Consider the following 20371-nt stretch of genomic DNA (forward strand, 5'->3'; position numbering starts at 1 on the left):
CCTAGCCTACGATGTAATGTCAGTTCAAGTGTTCCTTTGTGACAAATTTTTTAAATGAATTGACTTCTACATGTCGTTGACTGATAGCAAGTTCAACATAAAATACAACAATCGTTCTTGCAGCAACGCTAACGTTGTTCTAAAATACTATGAGAAAACAAAAGTAATACAACAAGTAAGAGTCTTGTGATTCAATATTCTGAGCAAGACCGGCCCTCAATTATCTCCAACTCCCAGCACTGCCCTTTTCTTTATTTATTTATTTATTTCCTCGTGACCCAATCTTTTTTTTTTTGGGGAATGTTTTGTGAGTGATCTGCATCTCGAAGTCATCGTGCCCTGTATATAAACAAATAGAGTGGCATTTTCTTTTTCTTTTTTTTAGCCTGAAAATGGAAATGCTCAGAAAGGAAGTCAACTTAAATAAGTAAATGTCTTATATCTAGACGGCTTAGAACTGATCAATATCCGTAACTCTGATAATCTGGTTCCACGTGTCAACCAAATTGAATAATTTGTTTTTACATCTCGAAGTCATATATATGCATTATATTTACTACTATTTTTTATTTTATTTATTTATTTTCTCTACTCTCTTTTCTCTCTCAAAATTCTCTCTCTTTTCCCTTGATTTTTTTTTTATCTCCTCTCCTCTTTTGCTATTTTATTCACTCCCAAATATTTTTCTAGAATCTTCTCTCTTTTATTCTCTCAAAAAATCTTTTCTCTTTCGAAATTTTCTCTCCCTCCCCCTTCTTTTCATACACCAATTTATAATGCTCCTTCTAGAATTTTCAAATCCAAATATTAAATTCCCTTATTATTACTCTCAATTTCAATTCTGAATATTTTTTTATTTTGAGATTTAAATTTTAAATCTTTTTTTTTTATTTTGAAACTCAAATTCCAAATCTTTTCTATTTTCTATATTTTAAAACTTAAATTTTAAATATTTCTGATATTGAAATTTTAATTTTAGTTTTGTTTTCTTTTTTAAATTAAATTTTAAATCCTTTTAATTAATAACTCTCCTAACCTTCTAAACTTTACTTCGGTCTCTCTTTCTCTTTTTCCCCCCTCTCATTTCACTCACTAACATTTTTTTTTGTTGTAATTTTGTTAATTTGAATACGGCAAGAAAGAGACTTAAAATTGCCGATTGGTTGAATTGCATTGTAAATATATTTTTCAAGAGTTTTTTATTTTTTATTTTATTTTATTTTAAAAAAAACATGTTGAAATTAAGAAGAGGGTAAAAAATGGGCTACGACATTTATAATCTCATTCGATGAGTTGTAATTAATAAAAAAAGGATTGACTTTATGATTTTGAATGTATTAAAAAAAATACATCCTTAGATCGATTTAATAAAACTAATTCAAAAAAAAATTATCGCTGTTGAGTTGTAATAATATTCTAATATACAGTACAAGGCTCAACGAATCCATGAATAAATTTAGGGGGGAAAAGTCAGCGACTCAATAAGCCAAAACTTGGAGGGGGTGTCTATTGGGAAGTGGCATCCCTACACAGATTGACCTATAATAAAGAACTTGGATGTCATTATTTTGACCTGCAACATTTAAAAATGAAAACCCTTTGGCGTACTGCAGGTATGAGTTAAAGAAACAGTACAAAGACGAAGAATAATATTGTTTGGATTGGAGTTTATTGCAGGTTTCTTAATCTTAAACCGGCTTTATTCAATGCATTATTATACAATAAGCAAAAGCGTGCATAGCTAGCATGGTGTCCCAGATGAAAAATCATCGGGCCATGATCTAATTCGCACCCTTTTGCCTAAATTTTGATGTACCTAAACCTCAGATTTTAGAAAAGTATGGGCATGGAGGCTGAAGAGCAGCACTAAGAACATGATGCACTAATGTCACATGGACAATTTCAATAATTTGGCACGTCTTAAAAGTTAAAACACATTTGCCAAAAACCCCTATGAAAAATCAAGTTATTATACCTTGAAGGTGTGGGATAATAAACTGCTGAAAAACCCCTTTGAAATTAAATGGTAGGGAAAAAAAAAACATTTTTCCTTTTTGCATGTGAAAAGTACTCATTTTTAGACAAGATAAACAAAAGTGGTGAAACATCAATTACTTGTTTAGTGGCCAAAAAAATATTATTACACACAAGTGTGTTTGTATAAGATTTTGGACGGTAAAAAAGGCAATAAAACAGCCAGAAATAATGCAAACGAAGCGAGCAAGATTAAAGCATGGACCACAACAAAGAAGAACCATCGCACTTGAGAAGAAAGAAAAAAAGCGACCAAGCAGAATATATACACAGGAACAAATCTTTTATTTTTTCTATAATTACCATGTAACATGTAATATTCAATGTTTAGCCTGTGCGCGCTCGCGTAGAATTATTATTTTTTTCTCATTAATTAATCGCCTTCTCTATCCTCAATACTTTATTTATATGAAATCATTAATTTCTCTGATCAATCAACACATCTTCGTTAGTTCTTGACCACAGATTAATATATAGAAACAAATTCTATAATTACTAGCATGTATATATTTAACCGATCCTTAAGATTAATTCTTCTCGTTAATTTCCTTTTCTATCGTCAGTACTTTATTTATGTATATAAAATCTTGTATTATTTAAAATCAATTACATTTTATTCGTACAAACTCATTATTCTCCAAGTATGAAAATTTCAGAAAACGTTCTCTTTCTCTAATATATATAATACAGAAGTGGCAGACAAGGGATGTCGAAATGGATCGCAACGTCAAACAGGAAATTGAAGGCAATTAGCTGACGCCAAAATAATAATAATAATTCCCTTGAGTCAAAAACCCTCCATTTTCATTTATTTATTTATTTCCCCTAAAAAAATAATCCAAATCAGCTACTATTTAAACCCCCTCCCCCCCTAAACTTTAGCCTCCAAGATCAGACCAAGAAGCGCACACAGTACACACTGCCAAAGAAAAAAGAGCTCTCAAAGGAGAGAGGGTAACCGGTTGCCGGAATATTTGACTTGAAATCCAAAAAGAAAAGAAACCCAGTTCGGCGGCGAAGATGATTGCCTACTTAGAGAGATTTATCCACGAGAACGATAGCGAATCCAGACCTAACGACGACGAGAAAGACCAGCTTCCAAACATATGTCGCTCTCTAGACCTCCAAGGCACCATCGATTGTGTGGCTACCGGTTTAGCCGGTAAGGATTTCGGCGGCATGTACACATGCGAGCCTCTAGCTCTAATCAGACCAGCAAGTCCCGATGACGTGGCACGTGTAGTTAGAGCAGCTTACCGGTCACCCAATCTGACGGTTGCAGCAAGGGGTAACGGACACTCTATCAACGGGCAAGCCATGAGCGACCGAGGACTTGTCATGGACATGAGGTCAACTGAAGGAAACCATTTTGAGGTTGTAAGAATGAATGGGGAAACCTTCGTCGATGTGTCGGGAGGGGCATTATGGGAAGATGTGTTAAAACGATGCGTTTTGGAGTATAAATTAGCTCCAAGGTCATGGACTGATTACCTTGGTTTAACGGTGGGTGGCACGTTATCTAACGCCGGCGTAAGTGGTCAGGCTTTTCGGTTTGGCCCACAAACGTGCAACGTAGCAGAGTTGGATGTTGTTACTGGTAAAGGACAACTAATGACTTGCAATAAAAATGAAAACAGTGAATTGTTTTTTGGTGCACTTGGTGGTCTTGGCCAGTTCGGTATCGTTACCAGGGCCAGAGTAGTGGTCCAGTCTGCACCAGACATGGTGGGTCTTGATTTCTTTCTTTGCTTCTTAATTAAACTCATCTTGCAAAATTAATCTTCTTTTCATTTTTATGTTTTTGGTGCATGAATTACACGTTTACGTTACGTAATTCTGGTTGAGTTTTGTTAATGTTGTTGTTCCCTTCTGTTCTGATGTGTCTGGGATTAGGTGAGATGGATAAGGGTGGTGTACGCTGAGTTTGAAGACTTTACTCGAGATGCTGAGTGGCTGGTGACCCGTCCAGAGGGCGAGTCATTCGATTATGTTGAAGGGTTCGTGTTTGTGAACAGTGTTGATGACCCTGCAAATGGGTGGCCAACCGTGCCGTTAGACCCGGACCAAGGATTCGACCCAAGCCGTGTCCCTCGAACCGCCGGCTCTGTTCTTTACTGCCTTGAAGCAGCTCTGCATTACCAAAAGACTGACCACCCCTCCACGGTGGACAAGGTAACTCCTCACCAATCTGCTGCATGCATTCTCATAGTAAAAGAGGATGCGACCTAAATCGAGATTTTCCGATTAATGGCTCCTCGGTACTTTGGGTGTCCTGAAGAGTTACTAGAACTTAGTGGGCCATTTTGTGGGCAGTTGTGACCCAGTTTTGACCTAGGTGAACAGAAGCTGGGCCCGTTAATAGATGTTGACAACCTGGGGGTCCCAGGTCCCACATCGAAAACGTGGGGTCCGGTGGCCGGACAGTGAGAAAGTCAAAAGAGCACGAACTCAATTACACGTGTACAGGGCTAAGCTTAAGAGGACGGCTAATTCTCGTCCTTCATACCACAAGGACACCAGCAATTTACTTTACTGCTTATTAATCCATATTGACTCCTGCCCAAGGAAAGAAACAAAAATGTGTGTGTGTGTGTGTGTTTTAGAATAAAAAAGGGTAATAATTGTAGCGTATACTGTAGTCGTCACCTGCTTCCAAATTGAAACTGACCATACGGTATAATGCATCTCTCATTGGATTTTCTGACACAAGAAAGCATGGAAACGCCCGTGTAATCAGTATGCAATTACGATAATGTCACTGTACGGTGCTTCCTGTTACTTTTTGTGGCCACTGGAATGGTTTCTTTCGTATTATGGAAGTTCCGCGAGGGCTAAAATGGGAAGTAGGTATTCCGATGCTGATCACTGAGAGCTTGCTGACGTTTTGGTCCCCACGGTTTCAGAAATGGCCACGAAGACATCATTTTCTGGAATCTGTAGATCGTAATATTATGTCTCTTTGTCCTCCCAAATGACGTGTTTGCCCCTCGTTTTAATCCAAAACTCCTTAAATCAAATCCCCCTGCGCTCATCCTTTCTTGTTTGGTTGTGTTTCAGGCTGTGAACAGCTTGCTTGGGCGGCTAGGATTTATCGAGGATATGAAATTCCAAGTGGATGTGAGCTACGTCGAGTTCCTCTTGCGTGTGAAGCATGCAGAGGAATCCGCTAGGGAAAATGGTACATGGGACGCTCCTCACCCCTGGTTGAATATGTTCGTGTCAAAGAGGGACGTGGCTGATTTTGATCGTGTGGTGTTCAAGAGGATGTTGAAAGAGGGTGTTGGTGGGCCCATGCTAGTCTACCCGCTCCTGCGAAGCAAGTAAGTAAATTTTCTCTTCCCACCCATTAATTTGGGAGCCTCTCTGCTAGAGGCGACCCCATCGTCATTACCTCAGTTTGTTATCTTGGTTCCCTCCATGCCTTTACACGTGTAAGTTAGATAAGAAATCTCACGCTGCTGTGAGAGTGACGAGGTTCGGAAACACAGCCTCTTGTTTGAACACGTGTCTTAAAAATAGACAAAAATATGGGCCATGTGGGGTTGTGGCCACTTGGCACCTAGAGTCTAATTCACCTCACCCTTTCAAATCTTATGTCCTATTTTGCTTGACTAATTATAACACGCATCAAGCAAGTCTTTGGAATTTTCGAAGCATTTCAGAAATATTTTTTATTTTAAAATATATTAAAATAATATTTTTTATTTTAAAATTTAGTATATCAAAACAATAAAAAAAAATTCATTTAAAATAAAAATTTAAATTTAAACTTTTTAAAAAACAAGATCTCGTCGCAACCGTAAAAACAAACACAAACACAAACGGGATAGGATTTTTGTGATTGGTTAAATTTTAGCCCATCAAGAGACATTGCTTCTGGTATATAAAAAAGGCATACTGCATATCTAACAAAGTTTTAGAAAAAATGATGCGTTGTTACTAGCAAATCATTGCGTGCAAACGACTTTGTAGTTTCATTTTCTTCCTAGTCCATGTTGCAAAACTTTAATCCACAGTAAAGTATACATGCTAATTTGCTATTTGTGGGGACAAAGATATGGTAGGGCCTACATCGTGGACAGTTTGTTTTTCTTTTCTAGGCATAAACTTCTTCTTCCCTAGCTGTTTGTAGATGGTGTGAGGTAAAAGAATGGGTGTGTAGGTAAAAATGTAAGGGAAGAGGAGGAAGGGTAATTGCGTCATTGAGGGTTTACTCTTTACGGGGGAGAATGGGATTTTCAAGTGATGTAACATTCACGGTCAGACTAGCTGCTATACGGGAAGACGACAAGGAAATTTATTCGCCAACCTAGCTATAATGACACCATAATTTGTCTGGGCTCCAACAACGATTTTTTGTTTGACTAGATTGCCCCTATAGTTGGCAGATTAATGCGTGCTAAGGGGTCTAAATCTTCCAGTCAAGATCCTACCAGCCATGCCAAACACCACCAGGCTCCAGCTGGGGAAACTTGGCCTTGGGAGAAAGAAATATGCACTGGAAATCTTAAAAAAGAAAATTGGACTCGTTCTGTCCAAGCCGTTTAAAGGATGAGGCTGTGACAGGCAATCCTATCCATGATGTTTTTTCTTTCTTTCCCCGATACATACATGCATGAGGCTGTGACAGGCAATCCTATCCATGATGTTTTTTCTTTCTTTCCCCGATACATACATGCATGCATGTATAGCTAAGTGTCGTTATTGTCTTGTTGAAAAGAGGGGTTTTTTTTTTGTTATAATATTGGTGGAAAAGTATGTTTAAAAGTTTATGGTTCAAGTTGAATTCAAGAAGATATGATTGTATCGGCCAGAGTTCATAGCATCAGACACTTGTGTTTGCTTGAATGGCTGAGGTACAATTTTAAGTGTCTTAACCCTTCCCCATGCCCATTTTGTTTTCCTCTACCTTGGAATCCAATGTCCAATAATGTTGCTTTTATCAGCACATACTAAAAAGTTGATTGTTTTTTGTCACTTTGGAGCTATAAAGCAAAAGGCAAATGAGTACTCATCTCAATTGGGTTTGATGAGTGGTTAGGACTTGGGATATGAATGTATGTGTGGCAAATCAATGATTCCGAATTAATCTAAATGTTTGCCATGCCCCTTTTGCTTGATCGATCTTGTCTATTTCTTAACTCCATCCAAATAATTCTTCCCTTAACTTACCCTTTGTGCGTAGGTGGGACGACCGGACATCCGTGGTATTACCAGCGGAAGGGGAAATCTTTTACTTGGTGGCATTGCTCCGATTCACTATGCCATGCCCAAAGGCCCCTTCTGCGGAGAAATTGGTGTCTCAAAACAGAGAGATTGTCCAATTTTGTGTCAAGGAAGGTCTCGACTTCAAATTGTACCTCCCTCACTACCAATCTGAAGAGGAATGGAAAAGACACTTTGGAAGTCAGTGGTCAAGATTTGTTGAGAGGAAGGCCAGTTTCGATCCCCTGGCCATTCTTGCACCAGGCCAAAAAATATTCAAGAGGATCTCCCAACTCTAGCTCGGTCAATTGATAATAAATATCGATCGATCGGTTTTACATCTCAATTGTAATTTTCCTAGAATGTATTCTGCTCCCTGCAGCTAGCTAGCTAGCTAGCTTGTTCTCATCAATCAGTGCTCTTGCATGCCTCCAATATTGCAAATCAGTCGATAAACAATATTGTTGGAGCAATGTAAAGGAATATTTCGGGAGAGAGAAGAAAATTTAAAAATTAAATTGATCCCTTTTGTAATTAATTATCCTTCTCAAAGATAAAGCCAACAGCAAGAGGTTAAAAAAAAATAAAAAAAAAATAAATCAAAGACTGTTTGCCTTCACGAGTTGTTCATCGTGATTTGACTAGTTGTGATCTTGGCTTAATAAAGCGGCCAAGATCACTATCCCAACTTAACCATCGCTTCTTAAAAAAACATTATACAAACAATAATGGCCTCAATGGGTACGTTGTGTCTCTATCAGGCTATAATGCCTTCAATCCAATCGATATAGACCATCTCCTAATATGTCTTTGATGTTTTCGGTTCTGGATTATTTGACTCCCTGTATATGTTGCGCGATTCAATGGTCAAATATTCTATCTTTCAATCACAAAGAAGATAAAAAAAAAGAAGAAGAAGAAGAAAGAAAGAAAGAAAGAAAAAGAAAGCGACGAGGCCGATTAGGCTTGGAATTAGGTAGTATCCGATTCTCTTTGCATGCAAAAGATCAAATACAAAAAGCTTTTACTTTTCTGTTAAACGATTTTGGTTCTTCTTTCTCTAATGACCTAGATCGGCCTTTTGTCTGGTTTCATGCGAAATCAAATCTACTTGGCTTCTCCACTTCTAAACTTTTTTCCTTTCTGCTAGCTCTTCTAAAAAGTAGAGAAAAGATAAAAGCTGAGTGGCTCCAAAGTAGAAGCAATTATAAGATCATGATTTCTTGTAGGAAGCACTGGCTAATCGACTCTCGTTTTAACCCATGCAAAGTAATCTACGTTCTTTGCCTTTGGTAAACGTGCCCTCCACCAACGTGGTGTGCCCTTTTAGATAATCAAAGTAACTATATATGGAGGGGCAACTATTTTAACCACTCCTCCTAGCATGGTGTCCGAAGTTCTCGAGCATTAATTAGATTAACAATTATGGGAAATTATACTGATGTTTTTCTTTTAGATTAGGCTTTAATTTTTTTCTTTCTAGTGAAGATATTGTTGTGGTCCGAGAGGTCTCTCAGTTGTTTTCTCAAATTAATTAACATATTTTAAAAAGAAATTAATAAATGATAGTTCATTTAGAACTAATGTCTCTCTTTTTTTCCTTTTTTTGTCCAAAACGTTTCGATTTCGAAGATTTTCTTTATAATTGAAAAGAGGAGGAAATTAACATTCTATAAAGAAAAACCCTCATATCTTCCTAGCCTTGATCCCCTCTCTTCTCAAACGCAGCTCCTTAATTACAAGATCTTCAATGCTTTAATTGTGATTTAAAACCCTTCGAGGAGCATACATGGACTCTATCTATCGATAACAAAATCAAGTCTCCCCCTTGAATCCTTTCTTCTTTCGAAAAAGATGATTAATTAAAGGGAAGGGAGGGGGGGGGGGACTGAAAAGGTCTTCGATACATACTTTTTGTCATGTGAATTGTCTACTTTAAAGGAAGCGTAATAAACAAACAAAAACTACACTAGAAAAGCGCACACATTAGATTTCCAGGAATCAAACTGGCTCCAGTTGATCAGTTTTAGAAGTATTCACTTGGCATTATCCTAACTAAACCATCAATCTTGATTTCAAATGAAATTTCTTCTTCTTCTTTTGACCATGAATCATCCGGTTTTAGCCAGCAGTTTGAAAAACCAAGGACTCCACAAGTTGGGATAGGCTTGATTTCCTGTGCGCATATATATATATATATATATATATATAGACACACACACACACACACACAAAAAGACTTCTTATCGTATGGTGACCTTTACAGTTGGAGCCATGATTTCTCATGACGTCTCATCTTCGAGATATATACATGCATTAAAATTTCAAAACTCTGGTCCACACCCTCATCCCATCCCCGACCCGAAGTTTTCTTCTACGAATGAACTAATTTTCGATACCCAAAAAAAAAAAACATAAAATTAAGAACTGATTGAATTGAGGGCCATGCCAAGTCATTTTGACAAACAAGCCAAAAAATTATCAAATTCATCGTGGGGGGCAAGATAGTCAAGCTCCCAGTGTCCCTAAAGGCTTTCTAAGGGTCGTAGCAAAGCTTACGACATGAATATTACCATCAGCTAGCCTAACCTCTCTGTCAGATCCACGTGGAAGTCCAAAGTCTTATTACCATCAGCTAGCCTAACCTCTCTGTCAGATCCACGTGGAAGTCCGAAGTCTTATTACCATCAGCTAGCCTAACCTCTCTGTCAGATCCACGTGGAAGTCCGAAGTCTTCTTCTAAGAACATGTTTCCTTTTCATAAGTGCAAAACATAAACGACTTCCCAAGAAGCGTTACTCTGGTGTGGCGCTGCACATGGAAGAAATACTTGGAGCTCTCACAGGTATGTTTATGTATTTGCAAATTATTAAATAAACACTCCAAAAATCTTATTTCCCATTAAATTCAATATCATTGTGAATATATTGCGAACGAAGCACCCCAAAAAAATATATTATAGTAACTTTAGCTTTAGACACAGATAAATAATAATATCATTGTTAACACACACACACACACACACACACATATATATATATATATATTGCAAACCGTGATTTTATTTTTAAAATTTGGTCACAATTTCTTTTTGATATTCAATTTAACTTCGGTGGTTTCTCCAAGTTTTTTAGTTCTAAATTTAAAGAATAAATTTTGGAATCAAATTTCAAATAAATGATAAAATTTATATGAAATAATATGAAACTAAATATGAAAATCAGTGTTAACATCCAATCTAAAAAATAAACAAATGTCAATATTAAATAATATATATATATATATATATATATATATATATATATTTGAAATTACAACTTTAGGCTTGTAATCAGGTTCTTGGGTGTTTGAGATTAGGTTGAATAGAAAATTTTGAAATTAATTTTTATTTTAAATTAATTTTGTTATGATTTTAAATAATTTTAATATATTGATTTTAAAAATAAATTTTAAAAATAAAAAATATATATTATTTTCATATATTTTTAAATAAAAAATAATTTGTACTTAAACTTATCACTTGATGTCCATTGTGGATTTTACAACCCGGTGCAAGTGATGTTAAAAATAGGTTGTTGTAGTGGGCTCTGATGTCCTTAAGTGCCAGCCCATTGGGTGCAATATGGATCGATAAATATAAATAGGACCAGTAATTGGGCCTGGAGGGAGGGTTAATATACATTGATAAAACAAGCTCTTGCAACGTTTGATCTACTTTTATTTCGAATGTTGGTCCAATATCATTTTAATTATAACAGCACAATATAAAAGATCTCACCTAATAATAAAGATGCAAGTATTTTCAAAGTATTACCAAAATTACTCCATTTATAAAAGCAGTTGTTGCGCAAAATATTACCTAAACGAGCAAGATAATATCCAAATTCAGCTTGGGCCATTTTGAAGGTCTACGAGGAATTGTTGGGAACCGGTTGGAATCATAATTTTTAAAATATTTAAAAATAAATTGCTTAAGATTTTTTTTGTTTTAGATTTTTAGATTTTTTTTATATACGTTAATTTCAAAAAAAATAAAAAATAAAAATATATATTATTTTGATGTATTTCCGAGCAAATAGCATTTTGAATCTTAACCGTTACCACACTATCAAATACCCCCTGTTAATTCTAGCTTTTTTTCAAGTCTTTTTGGTATTGTAGTAATTGTTGTTTTTCAAAGTGCTTTTTTATTTAAAATGTATTGAAATAATATATTTTTTATTTTTTAAAAAAATTACTAGTAACATTAGCATATTAAAACGATCTAAAAACATAAAAAAATAAAACAAGAAATTTGTTTTTTTTAAAAAAACATACAAGGCTTTATTTTTCTTTAAGTTTGCCTAACCAATTAGATTCATATGACCCTCGTACACATGTTCAACCTACATAATAATCTTTCTGTACATGTGTGCGCACCCAAATGACCCTTTGCTTGAACTTCGACTCTTTTCCATGTTTATAGTAATGATTCTCAACAAAAACACAGGCCCGCCTATTATTGCATTAAGGTTTTTTTGAATTATTAAAAAAAAAAAACTAAAGGGTCATATACTTTGGATTACTAATGTATATTTTTATTATTTTTATTATTATTATATTAAATTAGTTGAAAATTAGACTTCATAATTTATTTTTTTTATTTTACTTTTTTATATAGTTAAAATGGTTTGCGGATTTGTTAGAATAACGCAAGTTGTCTCGGTTTACGGGTTTGGTGGGGTGTTTTTTCTGTTTTTTTTTTTCTCTTTTTAATTGAAATTGAAATTGACTTTGTTATCGTCTGTTTTTTTCTTATATATTTTAAAAAATAATTTTACAAAAAAATACATGTTATTAAATTTTATAAAGTTCATGGACTTGTTCATGGGTTTAACTGGTTGACATGGTTCATGGGTCTAGTGAGTTTAACCTTCTTTTTTTTCTTTTTTTCACCTATATATACTGGGTTAATTGAGAATTCAGTTTTATAATTGGTTTTGATTCGCTTACTATAAGATTATCGCGGTCTCAAAAAAATATCTTAGTATTGGGTTGATATTTGATTTTACAATTGTCTATTTTTGTTATCATATAGTTAAAAAAAAATAGTTTAGAAAAAACAAATTACAGTCCTTGTGGAATCCATAATACGGTTCACGGATTTGGTGTGCTAGCTCGGGTTATCTGATTCATTGGTTTGACGGGTTAGCCCACCAATCGAATATGCTTTTTTATTATTTTTTGTTCTTTTTTATTATTGTTTTGCCCTTCAATATTTGATTGGTTAGGAAATAGACTACATATTTTATTTTTGTTTATTTTTTTATAGGGTTATTACAATTTCAAATAAATATCTATTTTAGGATCGGTGTTCAATTTTGTGAGTATTATTTTAATTATTTAAATAAATAAATAAATATTTATAAAAAACATTATTAGACCCAATAGAGTCCATGACTTGGGTCGTGGAGGGTTTTGGTTGATCAAATATGTTGTTGTCTTGATATTTTTAAAAAAAGTTGTCATTTTGAAAATTTTTTTAAATTAAGCCATGTTTTTACTGGTCATCTCGGTTACCATTGAATCCATAAAATCAATCAATTTAAATTGGGTCAGATCCCAAGTGATTTAATTAGAAACTTGATTTAGATAAAAAGATAGGATGAGGGGTTGATTGACCCACATAATCAAGTTTAATGACACTATTAAAAAACTCTATGCTTTATTAACATTTTTTTTTACATTTTAAATGGTGTTTTAGATGGTGGCTCAATAAATATTTAGTTTTTTTTTTTAGCATAACTTATTTTTAGTTACTCCCTGGATGTGGGTTTGTGCTAAATCCTAGGTCCATGTTTTTTCATAAAAAATAATGTTTAGATGTCATTCACGTGTTTATATTTTCAAGAAATGAAGAAAACATGCGACTCGAGTCATAAACCAGACTAGATTAAATAAATTAGTTTTATTTTAATTGGATAATTAAAATAATAGACAACATTAGCAAATAAACCAGATTAAAAAGAAGTGATCATGATTAGCTGAAAAAAACATTTTTCCAAAAAATAACAAACGATGTAGTTCAATTCTAACCCATTAAATACAACATGATAAAATTAGGTATAAAACAATCTAAAAAATTTCTTATGTCAACTCGAGCTAGTTTAACAAAACTATAACCCTTTAATTTAGGCCAAACCAACTCAGAATAACCTGTCAGAAAGAAAAACAAAAAAAACCATAGAGTCTATTTTTTAAAAAAGAAAACAAAACAATGTTTAACGATTAAAGAAAAAAAAAGAAAAATAGTAAACAAAATAATATCAATCCATGTTAACTTTTCAAACTAATGACCCAGATCATTAAACCAAAAACACCATTTCTAGAAAAACCACACAACCCAATTCTCAACTAATCAGATGTTGAATGATGAAATTAAAAAAAAATCAACTATGCAAAAGAATTCAAAACAAAAATTAGAAATTAAAAGAACAAGGATCAAGACTGAAATGCAAAATAAATTTTATATTTGATGGAAGGGTGAGATTTAAAAAAAATAAATTAAAAGCCAAAAAGAAAATAAAAAATGAGGATCAAAATTGAAATAAAAATAACTTTTTTATTAAAGGGTGAAATTAAAAAGAAAAATCAATTTCATAAAAAGAACCAGAAAAACAATCAAAAGAAAATAGACTAAATTGGAAAGGAAAAAAAAACAACACATCACAATTTGGAATTGAATGATGCAATTTAAAACAAATCAAAATTTTACAAAAGGGTCAAGAATAACAAAAATAAGAAGTGAAGTGAAGATCCCAATAAATCAAAGGATAACTCTGAGATTTTGCATGCTTAATGCAAAATTCAAAGGGAGAAGAGAAAAAAAAGAGAAAGAAAGCGTCGTCGATGACAAATCGTGTCATCTCAAAAGGAAGAGGACACTACGACGCTTCTAACGATATGGTATAATAGGGATTTTGGAAGTTGGAATGTGTCATACGAGCCTTCCGAATGGCAAAAGCTCCTCTCACATGTTGGCACATGCGTTGCACCGCCTTATTTTTTTTATATTTATTAAAATATCAAATTGCACCTCAGTTGACCTGATAAAAATAAAAAAAACCATCGTGAAAATATGAAAAAGCCCTTTAACACTAGTTTTATACTTTTTTTTACTTTCAAGAGCATTTTGATTGTTTTATTGTATTTTAAAAATATGAAAAGGACTTATTTTTATTCAATCAATTCGATAATAACAAATGAACCTTGTAAAAATATCTCAATATCCTTGATAATTAGTTTTAAGTTTTTTTTATGGGAATAACTTCTAGTGAGCAATGTATTCACTCATAATTTATAGTGTTTTCCCCTCATGTTTTAGGTTTTGTTAATGACATTAAAGATAGCATCATGATATGGAGGCTTTCAACCTTTAATGATATAAAGTTCAAGCTAGACATTATACCAGAGCTCTTGCTAGGAACAAGCACCATATAGTTCTTATTATACCATTGGTCCATACCATGTTGTGTTTCACATTAATTTTTTTTATGCAAATAAAAAAATAGACAGGCACTGCTAACATGTTTTTCAGTAGAAAAAAACTTAATCACGTGAGGATTAACTCGATATAACCTGATTAATTTAGTAAGTTCAAAGACAACTTAAACAGCTTGAAAAAATGACAACAAAAATTATCAATTGAGAAGGAGAAAAACAAATTGAACTTTTCACATTAATTTTGAAATTACTATTTTCACTTTGATCCTATTTCTTTCAAGCATGCATTTTTTATTTTTAACAAATTAGAAGCACCATCAATTTGGCCACATGATTACTCAGTCAAGCAGACAAAAGGTTCAAGGATAAAAAAAAAAAAAACACTATTGCTTGAATCTACAGTGGACTGTAAGAGGTTGCACAGTAAAAAAGCATGCAAGAAAAACCTCATCACCTATTAGTTTCTTTGTTGTGATAAAAAAAGAGAGTCTAACATTGTTAGATCTAACAGGCAAAGCCTGCATTCCTAGCTAGCAACTAAAAAAACTAGGTGCGTTTGGGCCTGGGAACTGAGACCCTAAACAATATATCATCTATTTCTTTTTTTTTTTTTAAAGTGGACGATATATTGTCCATTCTTAAACATAAAAGAAATTAAAATAATATTATCCATTCTTAAACATAAAAGAAATTAAAATAAGACTAGGTGTCTATGTGTTGGTCACCCTTAAACATAAAAAGAAATTAAAAGAAGGCTAGGTGTCAGGGCCTGCCTCTCTGGCCCACGCATACTAGCCTTTCTTTCTTTTATGATAAGCATACAGAGCCAATTTATTTGGGCAAGACGTCTAGTCTCTTTTTATTATTTTTTTATATTTTAATTCAAATATACCATTAATAAAATACTTAACATTAGATTTAAATTGTTATTCAAATTTGACATTTTTCAAATAATATTAAACTTTTTATTGGAATGGCAACAATTTATTTTGCAACAAAAAAATATTGATCATGTATATGTTCAATTAATTGAAATTGTCCATTTTTCCTGCCTATTTCAATTAATGATTGTCTCCGCCTTTCATTCAAAATGCACGCTACTAAAAAAAAATCATGCCATTCTTTTTTAGAAGATCAATTTTTTATGATAATATTATAGGTTCCTTTATGAATAATAATGTATTGTCCTAATACACGAGATTTTTAAAATAATTTTCTCATTAGTATTGAGAGAAAATGAAATGTTTATTTTCTTAATTTTTTGAATTGTTATTTTTTTTATATTTTTTTCCAAATTTATTATTCTCATACTTTTTTTACATAGTTGAAAAGAGATGATCAATTCAATTCTTGCTTTTCATGATCATAAAAAGTTTTTCCTTAAAAAACAATGTCACTCGTGTAGAAAACATGTTTTAGTGAAAACAAATTGTCAATACAAAAAATAGATTTTTTAATTAAAAATAAATCCCTTTTTTTCTTTCTTATGAGTATTCATTTCTCTTATTGAATGATCAAATAAAAAATAAATTCCAAAAAATGTCTGCGACACAAGTCGCAAGTTAATCAAGCTAATTTGGATTGACCTGAATTCATTCAAAACGTCATCATTTTAATCTTTTTTAATAGAAAAACATTACATCTATGTTATTCTTTAAATTTTATTTTATAAAAAATCAAAACAAGTTTTGACTCAGTCAAATGAGTCGCGTGTGCATATGCTAAAGTAACGGGGTCATACTGGATCTACTCCTACTTGATTTACTTTGACATTCGATCTAGATTAAAGCCTGAATCAACTGGTTACCATGATGATCAATTATCAAAGAAAAACTAGACCATGAGAGATTTAATAGCACTGGTAAATAGTATCTCATACCAGCACGAGCAACCATATTAATCTAGTGTTTGTTTGATATTGTGGTAGCTTTTTAATTTTCAAAGTGCTTTTAAATTGTTTTTTGAATGGAAAATTATCAAATTAATGTTTTTGTATGTATTTTTTTAATAGTTTTGATGAATTGATATCATTTTTTTAAAAAAATATTAATACATTTTATATTAAAAAAACACATTTTAAAAAACATGATACACCATATTAACAATCAAACACTTAAACTAAAAAAAAACGGTTAAATAATTTAATAAAAAGGTACGACAAAGTTAGATATCCGATGACCCACTCGTTTGTAATACCAAGCAAATACATTTTATTAGGGGGAAAAAAACAACATGAAAAATGGTGGATTATGATTTATGACAGCTGTTGGTTGGAGTTGGACTTATCGGAGTAAAATGGGCCAGCGATGAGTTAAAAATCTTCTCACATCCCAGTTAAAAGACAACACTTTTGGCCATTGAGAGGGTCCCACGACATGACTTCATGAATCCCCTGTCCCGTTGCTCTGATACTGACTCGTACGAGCAAAGGACAATGTTCCTCGCTAGGGTTCGCGGGACCCACCCACTTAAATCCCATCATCATTGCCATTGTAAAGTGGAAGCTCATCATGTCCGTTGGTTACATAGACTTTTTCAAACATGAGACGTGACGATGAACTCATCTCTTGATTCTTGATGAAGGGAAACATTGTTTGCCTATGAATATGAATGTTTTTAAAAATATATTTTTAATATTAATACATTAAAAAAATATAAAAATATAATTTGAAATAAAAATAAAAAATTAAACTTTTTTAAAAACATATTAAACCGTAAAATAAAAGTAAGTATTTGTATGATGGTAGTTGTTTTTTAAAATGTTTTTTATTTGGAAATGTATTAAAATAATATTTTTTATTATTTAAAAATTATTTTTGATATCAATATATCAAAATAATATAAAAATAACAAAAAAATAAAAAAATTATTTTTTAAAATATATTTAAAACATAAAAACAAAGAACCAATGTGCACTTCATCAAGAATGTGATGAATTAGTTTTCCTCTACTTGGCATATACCTTGTAAGATCTCTTCCGTTGACGGAGGACTGCAATGATTCATGGGTTTGGTGTGGTGTCCCTCCGTTTTTTATAAAAATAAATTATCAAGATAATTAATTTTTTTAGATAACAAGGGTTTTCTATTGTTTTAATATTTTTTAAAGAGGCTGGAAAGATAAGAAGATATTGTTTTTCAAGTTTTTGTATTATAGAAATAAGAGTTTAGTTTGTCCATTTCTTTTCTTATTTTTAATAAAAGTCAAACATTTTTTTAAAATATTTAATATACATGTTTTCTTGATTTTTATGAAAAAAAAATTTAGAATGATTACAAAAACTAAAATGAAAAAAAAATAGTTTTTATTTCTACAAATAAAAAAAACATCTAAATGTTTTTCCGAAACAAGATACAAATGCTTGTGTTATTGGAATGTAGAAGTTACAGAAAAATAATTGTATGGATCTCCGATATGTGAATCTAAAGTAAATCATATCAAGGCTTGTTTGTTGCCCAAATATAATTTTTTTTAGAAGTGGTTTCATAAAAATTAAATTTACTAAAGTGAATTATTTTTTTTTATATATAATAGTATCATGAAAAATAAGTGAAAAAATATTTTATAGTATTTAACTATGTCATAAAAAATAAATTAGAAAATAATTTTTTATTTTTTTCAAGTTTATTAAAAGAATAAAGATCAAATTTGACAGATAAAGAAGTTACAGGATGATGAAATAAAAAAAAATTCATAAATTGTTTAAAATAAGACAAATTACAATCAAAATAATAAAAATCAAATTTGTTTGATAAAAAAGTATAAAGATAGTGAAATTGAAACAAAAAATTCATAAATCATTTCAAATAAAATAAATAATAATCAAAAGAATGAGAATCAAATTTAATAAATAAAAATTTGTAATTAAAATTGATATAATTAATAAATAACAAGATATTTTTTATATTTTTAATTTTTAAAAAGTATTTTTTACAAAAAAATAAAATAATAATACTTTTATAGAAATTAAATTAATTTTTTATCTGATTAGAAATTGTTTTTTATTGGTAAATTTTTTAACAGTAAACAAACTTGTAAAAGTTTAGAAAATAGTTTTTATAAAGAACATTTTTTCATGAAATAAACAGGCTAAGTGTCACGCAAATCTCTTAAGGTGATTTGGTAATAGGGTCAGGTTCGGTCTGTGTGGGAGTGACAACGGCAACCTTCTAATAATTATGATGTTGCCCGAATAATCATTTACGGTGATCACAATGACAATTTTACCATGCTGCCTTGACATTTTAACTTTTAATATCTTAAATACATGTCTATAAATGTTCTAATTTTTTTACCCGTTAGATAATAAATAAATAATAAATATTATAAAAGTGGCTGTAAAAATATGTTTGGAAACACTATATTTTTTAAAATTTTAAATTTTTTTACTTAATTTTATTCCTATCAATTTCATATCTATAATTTTTTAGATATTTTCAATTGATTTCTTCCGACTTAAAACATTGCCATTTGACTCCTCACCGTAACACAAAAATACATTTTAGAATATCTAGTAGCTTTTAAAAAACCTAATTGAGATTTAGTGACTGTCTGGAAGAATGGTAGAAATTGCGCTTTACATTGATTTTCTTGAATGTTAAAATAATATTTTTAAAATTTTATTTTTGTTATAAGCATACCAAACAATAAAAAAATATTAATTTTAAATAAAAATAAATTTGAAAATTTTAAACAAACAATATTTTAACTGCAATAAATAATAAAAAGAAATTTGAGGGGTCCTCTACTTTCATTGCCTTCCTCTCTGGCTGCAGAGAAAGTTAATGGAGGACAGTGTTAGGTGGTTGTGCTAATTGCGTGGAATAAAACCTTTTATTGATCCTGGTACAGCACAATATAGAATAAACGAAGAAATCGTGCCTTATTCTTGCCTTTTTTATTAAAAAACTTTTTTTCCCGGTGACAGCAGGAAGGCTGGGGACAAGCGAGTATAATTTCTCGAACCTGGAAGGGTGACTCGAGAAAGCATACGTGGTATTGCGACACCGATTGGTGATTAAAGTATATTTTACTTACAAAAATATTAAAATAATATTTTTTATTTTTTAAAATAATTTAAAAATATAAAATAAATATTTTTTTAATTTTTAAAAAACATGATTTCAACGGTACCTCCCAGCACACTTAAAATATATGAGCGAGCCAGCCATTGGATTATTCCTGGCCAAACAAGATCAATTTATATGCAGGTCCGTGCACCCATGATGCTGCCTCAGCAACTACAAGGAGCAAAAAAAAAAAAAAAAAAAAAAAAGACACTGCAATTAGTATGTCACCTTCCATTGCCATTACAAAAACATCCATGGGGTTTTCTCAACTGTTTTTGCATGCCCAAAATGATAAAGAGTGCTATATATACCAACAAAATCATTTGCTGAACAGCCAATAAAAAAGAATGTTTTTACCCACCTCCTTTTTTTTTCATGGTGAATTATTACCCCTCCCTCTAAATTCAAGCTCGTAAATTGTTTTTTAGAATATTTTTAATTTTCTAAAATTTATTGCGGCTACCTCTAAATTCAAGCCCACAGGTTTCCAGCACAGTCAAGGAAAACACCGAACAGGGAACACTAAACTTGTCAAGTTAAACACTAACAATCAAGGACAAACATAAAACACACGTGATTTG

At 31.9% G+C, this 20371-nt stretch overlaps 1 protein-coding gene across 1 annotated transcript; it reads left to right on the top strand.

Annotated features, from left to right (window-relative positions):
* The first annotated feature begins 2836 nt into the window (after positions 1-2836).
* Positions 2837-7777, top strand: LOC133690246 (cytokinin dehydrogenase 7). Its single transcript, XM_062110473.1, has 4 exons — positions 2837-3759; positions 3928-4206; positions 5092-5354; positions 7220-7777. The coding sequence occupies exons 1-4, from the start codon at positions 3055-3057 to the stop codon at positions 7536-7538; spliced, it is 1566 nt and encodes a 521-aa protein (XP_061966457.1). The 5' UTR covers positions 2837-3054; the 3' UTR covers positions 7539-7777.
* The last annotated feature ends 12594 nt before the right edge of the window (positions 7778-20371 follow it).

The sequence above is a fragment of the Populus nigra genome, chromosome 3, assembly GCF_951802175.1.
Source record: "Populus nigra chromosome 3, ddPopNigr1.1, whole genome shotgun sequence".
NCBI lineage: Eukaryota > Viridiplantae > Streptophyta > Magnoliopsida > Malpighiales > Salicaceae > Populus > Populus nigra.

Coding starts and splice junctions, on each gene's coding strand:
- LOC133690246 (XM_062110473.1), top strand. CDS start 3,055: ATGATTGCCTACTTAGAGAGATTTATCCACGAGAACGATAGCGAATCC. Junction 4,207..5,091: donor ACCCCTCCACGGTGGACAAG/GTAACTCCTCAC, acceptor GTTGTGTTTCAG/GCTGTGAACAGCTTGCTTGG. Junction 5,355..7,219: donor TACCCGCTCCTGCGAAGCAA/GTAAGTAAATTT, acceptor CTTTGTGCGTAG/GTGGGACGACCGGACATCCG.